General features: G+C 40.5%; 1 protein-coding gene across 1 annotated transcript; it reads left to right on the forward strand.

Annotated features, from left to right (window-relative positions):
* The first annotated feature begins 7,340 nt into the window (after positions 1–7,340).
* On the forward strand, positions 7,341–8,183 carry LOC145820362 (uncharacterized). The gene is made up of 2 exons (XM_082915762.1): positions 7,341–7,869; positions 7,981–8,183. The coding sequence occupies exons 1-2, from the start codon at positions 7,341–7,343 to the stop codon at positions 8,181–8,183; spliced, it is 732 nt and encodes a 243-aa protein (XP_082771888.1).
* Positions 8,184–10,249: the final 2,066 nt, after the last annotated feature.

A 10,249-nucleotide genomic window follows, 5' to 3' on the forward strand; every position in this document is an offset into this window, starting at 1 on the left:
AAATCCAAATCTCATTTATATAAATATAAATTACCTTTAATTCAACTTTCGTTGATAGCGTCTACCTATAAAAAGAATCCAAGCAACATACTAATTTTTTTTTTTTTTTAATCAACTTCCTAGTACCAAATTATGAGAACCTAGCATTCGGAGTGATCGTGGATCGGGTTTGATCGAATGGTATCCTATCTGTTATCCGTTTAAAATTAAATGGATTAAAAAAAATTAATTTGCTTCTGTGTACCGGATTGACTGATGGATATGATCAATTTAGCGTTTGGGCTTTACAAATTTTGGACTTGTTTTGAATTATAATCCATTACTTTTACAATCTCCAATAACTAATAATCTGAATATATATATATGTATATGTATTCTTTTTCTATAATAGGCCGTGGCATCACATATGTATATTTTTAAGGTATTGTTTTCTATTTTCACAAAACTATATATTTTATTATTTATATTCTATGTTGTTACTTATTAGCATTTTTTTTTTTTAACTTCATTTACAGACTAATCAGGTTCATGCAGGTGCGAGATGGTTGATCTGTCATCCGAACAGTATTCGTAGATTTCAAAATATTTCATCTGTATCCGTTGGCTGAAAAACAATCATTAACCCAAAATCAATCAGGTTCAGTTGGGTTAGGCGGGTAGGACAGATCAATGATCACCCCTACCTACCATAGCTAATAAATTAAGATAATTCCATTTCTATTTTAAGGCTATGTTTGGTTAAAGAATTTGTGAAATGATTTGGAAAAAGAAAGAAAAAAATGTAGGTGAAATGTAAATAGAATATATCTATATTTCACTTAATTTCACACATTTTTATTTTTTATTTTGAAAGTTCTCCTCAAATCACCCAACTAAACACATTATCATTGTATCTCCTTTATTCAAAAGGGTCAGGCTTCTTTCTAGTTTGAGATCAAACTAAAGCGTATTGTTAGACTCGTAGAGGCCGACCACTTGTCTTATTTTGATAATTCGAACCATTCAATATGTAAAACTCGCTGAATACTCCATCCCTGCAAAAAAATCACATTATCAGATATCGATAGCCACTTGATTAAAATATATTTTTGTCAACAGTAAATATGATTTTCAAAATAAATTGTTGACAGAAATTTGATAAAATCAAATAGTTATCGATATCCAATCAACTTAATTTTTACAGAAATGAAATACTCAACAAACTTTACATATTAAATATTTTACATTATCAAAATAGGATCCGTAATGAATCTCATAAACCTGGACAGCATGGTTCAGTCCACTATGGAGATGATTTGTTCCCAACTCAAAATTATCACATTTTATCCCGTACTTTTAATTTATTAACTTCATGTTTACTTTTTATTATGAAAAGAAGACAGGAGATTTGTATGTGAGTTTTACATTTCAATGTTTTGACTAAAATGTTCATTTAAAAGCTAATATATATATATATATATATTCTCATATCCTATGAAAATTAAGTGGGAAAAAAAGAAAAAAGAAATGGCAAATTACAAACACCTCCTCAAGATTTGGTAAAAATATAGATTCTCTCCTGAGGTTTGAGAAATTACAAATTACCTCCTGAATGTTAAATTTTTATAACAAATTAGGAAAAATTAAGGGAGAATTTGTATGAAAATAAAAACCTCATGGGACAATTTGTTATGAAAATATAAATCGTAGGAAGCAGGATGTAATTTCTCAAACTTCAAAAAAAAAATTATATTTTTACTAAATCTCGAGAGGTGTTTGTAATTTATCCAAAAAAGAAAAGACAAACGTACATATCACTTTTATGACCGCAGAGAAATATATATATCACATGTTTGGAAAAATGCATCAAACCACTGGGGGTGACCCCAAGGCCCCCGTGGGATCTGATTGGTTAAAAAAAAAAATTTTTTTTTTTTTTTTTTTTGAAGTCTTGTGCAGCTTCCACGTGATGTTAGGGTCCCCCACTGGGGTCCCAGCACGGCTGCACATGTTTGTACATAAATCAACTTTTAAAAGAGCATTTTGATTAGAAAAATGCTTGGGAGCACTAATTAGTGCTCCCACTAATTAGGTGGCAGTGGGTCCCGCCATTAATGATGTGATGTTTTGGTCTTGGAGTTGTGTTTTTTTTTATTTTTTTTTATTTTTTTAATGCATTAGTGCTATTAGTGGTGATGTTTTTAGTGGGATGAATCATTGTTGTTTTGATTATAAAATTGGCATCTACACTCTCGTGTCACTATGTTAATAGGAAATGAAATATTAAAATTAAATAGGGGCATGCTACAGACCCCCAGTGGGGTGACCCCCACTGACGACCCCCAGTGACGTGTCGCACTGGGGTTGGCCGAAAAAAAAAAAAAAAAAAAAAAAAAAAACAGTTTTTTTTGTCCAATGGGAGCTGACCCCCAGCACCCCCAGCTGGGGGTCTCAGTCATTTTTGATTAAATAGTAATAATAAATTATTTTTAGTTGAGGGATAAAGGGTAAAATTTAACTTGTCCAAATTTTTTTAATATATATTTAAAATGAAAATCAAGTTACAATGAGATTTTGAGTTATAATTTTCATGTACAATACAAAGTAAAGATAGAGAGACCCATTTACCTGAGTGATAGAGAGACCCACAAAGGGGTGTTTGTTTGCTTGCATATGTTTTCACATAAAATAATTCCATATTATCTTCTAAATTCCCTTTCATTCTCCCAAATATTCCCCTTCCAATCTTTCAACGACTTTGTCTTTGCATCACTGGGTTTTACTATGTCTTCCTCCACAGAACCGTCCATCCAACACTTACGTTGATTGAGTCCACTCCTCACCTCCCACTGTATTAGGGTTTTCAAAGCCCTAGGCTAAATATCAAACATAAAACATAAAACAATATTATTTATCTATTTGTTTAATTATTTGACTATTGGGATCCTTCTTTTGGGATCCTTGTATCTTTTATATTGGGAATTAACCCCATTCTATTAATGCCTACACTAGAGAGATGAGTTTGAATTCACTGCGGGGTTTTCCAGTAGTGATTTTTGTAATGTTCCAAAGAAAAAAAAAATTAAAAAAAAAAAAGAAAAAAAAAAATTGTTGTTCACACTTCACGCCTCTCTAGTGTCGGCCATCTTCTCCAACAGCTTCGGTGACCCCCTCAACCCTTCTCCTCCTCTAGCAACCTCCTCCGGCAGTCCTCTTCTAGCCGCATCATCCCCTTATTCCTTCCTTTTCCTCTTGCTCCTTTCTTTCTTCTTTTAGATCTAGAAAAAACAGAGAGAGAAGATCTGCACTTGTCCGTTTTCAGCAACGATTTGTGGTGGCTTTGTGTGGGGAACTATTTTATGAATAACGGCATGTGGCTAAGGTGACGCCGAAGTGTCAGCTGAGGTGCCACATGGCCAGATCACGCTGCTGAGATGATCTCGACTAGGCTGAGGTTATCTGCGAAGATACTGGAATCCGAGATAAGTAGATAAGGGACCTGAGTCTTAGAGCAGGAGAGGATCTCAGTCTGGATAAAGATAAGGCTCAAGGAGAGTTCATCTCTATCTAGCTAAGTGTCCAAGATGAGTATTGAGCCTGAGTCCATTGAAGTGATGCTTTTAAAGGGATCAAGCCACTGCTGATTATAAAAACGAGGCACCCTCGTGGGTCAAAGGTAAGTTCTTTCTTGTGAGTTTAAGTACTATTTACTATCTGTAAAAGATATTGTTTACTGACTTGATCGTCGGAGTGCCCCCAGATGGACGAACCACGACAGAATTCTCACTTTCTTGTTATATGTTGTTAGGCTTAATCTATTTTACTGTGCTCTCCAGCTGAGTTCCCCGTTTGGCTGTGTGGTCGGAAATCAACACTCACAATTTGGCACTGTCTGTGGGAACTTAAGGAGAATAGATGGCCAACAACGGATAGGAAGAAAAGATTGGGAACGACATCCACAGTGAGAGTGGTGAGCATGTGGATCCTAATGTCAGGGAAGAAAATCGTAACGAAAAAGTACAAGAGCCGAACCCCCAGAGACAAGGACGCCAGCAAGAAGCGTAACATCCCGAAAAAATGTGGCTGAGATGAGTATTACAACAAAAGCGACCTCCAGGTGTGGAAGGATAGATGCCTGAGGAGGGACGGTGAGATGAAAGGAATAACGAACAAGTTGGCAGACCTACAATCGGTTATGAACTTCATAATGCAAAACAACGTGATGCAACCATCATTCCCGTTGCAGGGCACGTCGATACCAGTGGCCAAAACTAATGCCCAAAAAGGGGGGCAGAAAACAATCCCAATAGTCCCACAAGATAGCAAGGGACTGGAGCACTCACATCGGCGGTCACGAGAAGCCAAGCGAATTGAGTCAGTACGAGGTGAATCGCAGAAGACACCACGAACCAAGGAAACCTATGTCAAAGAGTCTCAGCATATCCAGGGAAACGACATTTGTTTTGACGCAGCAGATGAGGAGAAGTCCAAGAAGACACATAACTTCACTGAAAGCAACATATCGAAGAGATTGAAGTCTATTGATAGCCGAGCTCTCGGTAGAACGAAGGAGGATCTGAAGGACTACCTATAAAAAAAGCGACTGAATGCTGAGATCACGTCCACTATCAAGCCGAGGACGTCATTCTCGGTGGAGTTAGACACATTTGAAGCCCCCAAAAGATTCAACATACCGAGGTTCCAGATTTATAATGGTAAGTTTGATCCAAACTTCATATTGGCTTGTATTTAAATTCGATGGCTTTGTGGAGCGAGAATGAGCAACTGTTGTATAAGGTATTCCCTTTATCCTTTGAGGAGATATCATCTGATTGGTTCCATAAGTTGCCAAAAAGAACTATGAAGAGTTAGAAAGGCTTGGCTGAGATGTTTGTGGCTAGGTTTGTTACGAACAAATCGTAGCCACTAAGGGTGGATTCCCTATTGGCTTTGAAGATCAATGATTGTAAAGGCCTCAAGACTTACGCCAAGAGATATTACGAGGTGTACAACAAGATTTCGGGCTGTAACCAAGAGTTGGCGGTCGTGTTTTTCAAGAATGGCCTAGAAGACTTGCAAAGACTTTACCGAAGAGTATGGAAGAGCTCGTGGCACGAATTGAGAAGTATGCTAGAACGAAAAAAGACACACCAGGAGCAGGGACATCAAAGCAAGAAAGAAGGCACGGCTCGCCAAAGCGAGGCCGAGGTAATACAGGAGATGACAGGCAAAAAATTGGGGTAAGGGTTGCACAAGCAGTCACCACAACATTCAAGATCCCGATCTACAAAGTTCTGGAAAGGATCAGGAACCAGCTATATTTCAAAGTGCGGGAGAATATCCCTGGCGAATTTATGGAAAGGATTATTGGGAAGCATTGTACTTACCATAATAAAAATGGACACCTGACTCGGGGGTGCAAGGCTTTGAAGTTGCACTTGGAAGACCTGGTTCGACAGGGTCACCCGAGGGATCTAGTAGATAAGGCTAGGACGAGGGAAGAGCACGCAAGCCTACCCCAAGCACCAGCACCAGCACCAGCACCTTCACTACCACAGCCACAACAAGCAGATAACCTCAGGTGATCAATGTGATTCATTCAAAGGTCAATGAGAATGATGTACGAAAGGAGACCCAGAGGGTAAGGCACCTACAACATGTGTATCAGGACCAACAAAAGAAGCCTAGGACAATGAGTACCAGAGACCAATAGTTTCTTTTACTGAGGCAGACCTGGATATGGTGCAGCATCCACACAACAATGCCCTGGTGATAACCCAGAAGATTAAAGAATGTCAGGTAAGGCGCATACTAATTGACCAAGGTAGCTCTTGTGACATTGTGTATGTTAGATCTTACAAGGAGCTTGGCCTTCACCCAGATGATCTAGAACAATTTGACAGCCCGATGGTTAGATTTAACGAGACGCCAACATGGCCTCTTGGAGCCATGAATTTGGAGGTATAGACAAGCACCAAGAAGGTAAACACAGAGTTTACAGTAATTGACACCTCTTCCCCTTACAATGTTATTTTGGAAAGACTGTGGTTGCACACAATGAGAGTTGTTCCCTCAACGCTGCACCAGCTGTTGCGATTCCCAACCGAATAGGGGATTCAGAAGGTCAGAGGAGATCAGGTACAGGCAAAAAATTGCTCCATGAAAGAAATGAAGTCGACCTGCAACGTATAGGAAGCAGAGACAGTGGAAATTGAAGACGAGGACATGGAAGTCCTAGATAATGTCGGCAAAGAACCAACTGACAAGAGTGAGGAAGCTTTGAAGAAGATTCTGGTCCATGAAGGTGATAAAGAGCGCTTCTTCCTTCTCGCCGAGGAGAAGGAAAATGAATTAGAGAATTTCCTGCGAGCAACATAAAAGTGTTTGCCTAGACGCCATATGAGATGCCTAGCATTGATCCCAAGGTCACTTGTCATAGGTTCAATGTGGACAGGTCGGCTAAGCATGTCATCCAGCGAGCAAGAAAACTAACATTGATACATGTAGAGGCAATCGATAAGGAAGTGGACAAGCTGCTAAAAGCCTAGGCTATCCGAGAAGTGAAATACCCTTCCTGGTTGTCCAACATAGTAGTAGTTAAAAGAAAGAACGGCAAGTGGAGGGCTAGCGTGGACTTCACCAGCCTGAATAAGATTTGCCCCGAGGACAGCTTCCATCTGCGGAAGATCGATAAGCTAGTGGATGCCATATTAGGGCATGTGAAGATGAGCTTTCTGGATGCCTACAAGGGGTACCACCAGATAGCGATATATCCCTCGAACGAAGAGAAGACGACATTCATCACCCCAAAAGGGCTGTACTGCTACCGGGTAATGCCTTTTGGGTTGAAGAATGCAGGGGTGACCTACCAGAGATTGGTGACCAAGATGTTCAAGCATCTGATTGGGAGGACAGTAGAGGTCTACATCAACAACATGGTCATAAAGACCAAGTAACCAGGGAATCATTTGACAGACTTACAGGAGGTCTTTGATATATTGAAGGCTTAACGGCTTCGACTCAATGCATCGAAGTGTGCATTTGGAGTTGGATCTGGCAAGTTCCTAGGCTACCTGGTGACTATGAGAGGAATAGAAGCGAGCCTGAATCAAATCAAGGCAATCCTTGATTTGAAGAGCCCAACGATAGCAAAGCAGGTCCAGATCCTGATCGGCAAGGCCACAACCTTAAACAGGTTCATAAGTCGGAGCTCAGATAAATGTAAACCCTTCTTCTAGCTACTAAAGAAGGCCACAGATTTCTTGTGGACGGAAGAATGCAATGTCACCTTGGCCGACTTGAAGTGGTATTTGAAAACCCCGCCAGTATTGTCAAATCCAATACCTGGAGAAAAACTATTCATGTGCTTGGTGGTATTAGACCACGCTGTCAACGCGGTGGTAATTCGCAAACAAGAGGGGGAACAGAAAGCAGTATACTATGTAAGCAAGACCCTGTCAAGCGTACAAATAAGGTACCTACCCCTGGAGAAGTTGACACTAGCTTTAGTGATGGCTTCCAAAAAGTTGAATCACTACTTCCAAGCCCACAAGATTATGGTACTGACTGAGTATCCCCTAAAATCCCTGCTGCAGCACGGAGACTTTACAGGTAGGATAAACAGATGGGCAGTAGTACTGGAACAGTATAACCTGGAGTTCAGGCCTAGAACAGCAATCAAAGGCCAGGTCCTAGTTGACTTCGTGGTAGAGTTTGCTTCAAGAGCAATCCCATGGCGGGCTCTAGTGAGCCATGGCTTAGGATGTCCAGGAGAGCAAGAAAAAACCGAATTGGAGCCAAAAAACCCCACACCAGCAGCGCAGAAGGAGGAAACAAAGCCAAAACCCTACGATATCTACATCGGAGACTCCTTCCAGCTCTTCGTCGACAGCAGGTCCAATAGGTAAGGAGAGAGGGCAGAAGTAATGTTGGTATCTCCAGATGGGCGAATGATAGAACATTCTATTCATTTGGGGTTCAAGGCCTCAAATAACGAAGCAGAGTATGAGGCGTTGATTGTGGAGCTGAAACTAGCAGCAGCCAAGGAGGTCAACGAGGTGGTAGTCTTCTATGACTCCCAGCTTATTGTGAATCAAGCAATGGGCGAGTATGCAACCCGAGATGAAAGGATGATAGCCTATGTCAAGAAGGTTGTCAGGCTGCTAACATTGTTTGAGAATTGCTGGCTACAACAGCTTAGTTGAGATGATAATAGCCATGCCAACGCCTTGGCTAACCTAGCTAACGTGATGAAATCAAGTAAGGCCAGGACAATAATGGTGGATTATCTGTCAGGTCTAAGTATAGAACCTCTTATCACAAAATATGAAGCAATGTGTGTAAAGATGGGTCCAAACTGGATGGACGCCATAGTTGTGTTTCTTAGAGATGGCAGGCTGCCAGTAGACAAAAAGAAAGCACATAAAATTATATTGAAGTCAATCAGGTTCTGTCTGTCAACAGAAGGTCACCTTTACAAGAGGTCCTTCACTGGGCCCTTTTTGAGATGTGTGCATCCATCCCAGGTTGAGGATTTTCTATACGAGATCCATGAAGGTGTATGTGGAAGCCATGCTGAGGCAGATCACTTGCTCACAGGGCCATATCTCAAGGATATTGGTGGCCTTACGTGTAAAAGGATGCTGAAGCCTACATGAGGAAATGCGATAAGTGTCAAAGGCTTACACCTTTGATACACCAGCCAGCTACCTAAATCTAGTATCCAGTCCCTAGCCATTTGCCCAATGGGGTATAGATCTTGTTGGGTAATTGCCTCAGACAACTGGACAAAGGAAGTTCCTGCTGGTAGCAACTAACTACTTCACATAGTGGATTGAGGTTGAACCCTTGGCCAAAAATCCGAGATGTGGATGTAAAGAACTTCATCTGGAATAACATAATCACCAGGTTTGGGATTCTAAAAGCCATTGTGGTAGACAATGGCACCCACTTTGATAGTAAGCTGATCAAAAGCTTCTGCGCAAAATATAAAATCAAAAATTATTATTCCACTCCTAGCTTCCCCCAGGGCAATGGTCAGGCAGCGGCATCCAACAAGACCATCTTAGATGGGATCAAGAAGAGGCTGGAAGTAGCCCGGGGAAAGTGGGTAGAAAAATTGTCCAATGGGCTGTGGGCATATCAGACTACACCGAGGAGATCTACTGGAGAATCTCCTTTTTGCCATGGCTTATGGCACTGAAGCAATCATCCACTTAGAGATCAGCATCCCTGGAATCAGAACCCAAGGAATGGAGAATGAAACCAATAAGGCATTCCTTGTCGGAGATCTGGATCTGCTAGAAGAAAGAAAGGAGAGAGCAACAATTCTGTTGGGGGCATACCAACAACAACTTGCTAGGGCCTACAACAAAAAGGTCAATCCCAGAGAGTTTTAGATTGGGGACCTCATCCTTAGAAAGGTTGTCAGCAACAAGAAAGATCCCAGAGAGGGCAAGATTGGCCCAAACTGGGAAGGACTATATCGGATCATCTAGGTCGCCAGCAATGGCCCAAATCGACTGGAAGACTGTGATGGCAAGGAGTTGCCAAGACCCTGGAACACAAGCAATTTGAAATTTTTTTTATCATTAATTTATGTTTTTAAGATTCATGTAATGATTTAATTAGCCAAAATTTTAATAAAATGCTAGCTCAATTTTGTTTTTATGAATTATTGTTTGTACAATAGGACTGAACAGTCTTATGGCGATGTTCCCATGGTGAACATGACGAATAACTTAGACTTTCCATATGGTGCAGTTGAATTAAGACTTTCCATATAGTAGAGTTGAACTAAGTTTGCGATGTTTCGGTATGAAATATGACGAATTGCTTAGACTTGCCATATGGTAGAATTGAATTAAAACTTGTCATATGGTAGAGTTGAACTAAGTTGGCGATGTTTCCGAATAACTTAGACTTTCCATGATGGCAGAATTGAACTAAGTTTGATATAGTCAGATTGCAAAAGGACATTAGGGTGGAATACCTCGGCCAGAATTACCTAAGTTAGGCGATGGTAACTAAAGTAAACATAAGGAGTACTTAGCTTCAGATTAGGGGGCCGGTAGCAGGAATGAACATAGCGCTTATGAAAATTTTGGAAAAATTTTGCAAGTTGAAGTTATCCGAGACCATTGGAATTATCCGAGATGATTTAATCTGAGATGAGTTACTCAGCCAATGTACTAGAATTGGAAGGGTGAAGTCTTACCAGAAGATAGCGAGTACAAGTGAAGAAACAACACTTGTAAAATTTGATGACATA

The sequence above is a fragment of the Camellia sinensis genome, chromosome 1 (assembly GCF_055761805.1).
Source record: "Camellia sinensis isolate YWXY chromosome 1, ASM5576180v1, whole genome shotgun sequence".
NCBI classification, from domain to species: domain Eukaryota; kingdom Viridiplantae; phylum Streptophyta; class Magnoliopsida; order Ericales; family Theaceae; genus Camellia; species Camellia sinensis.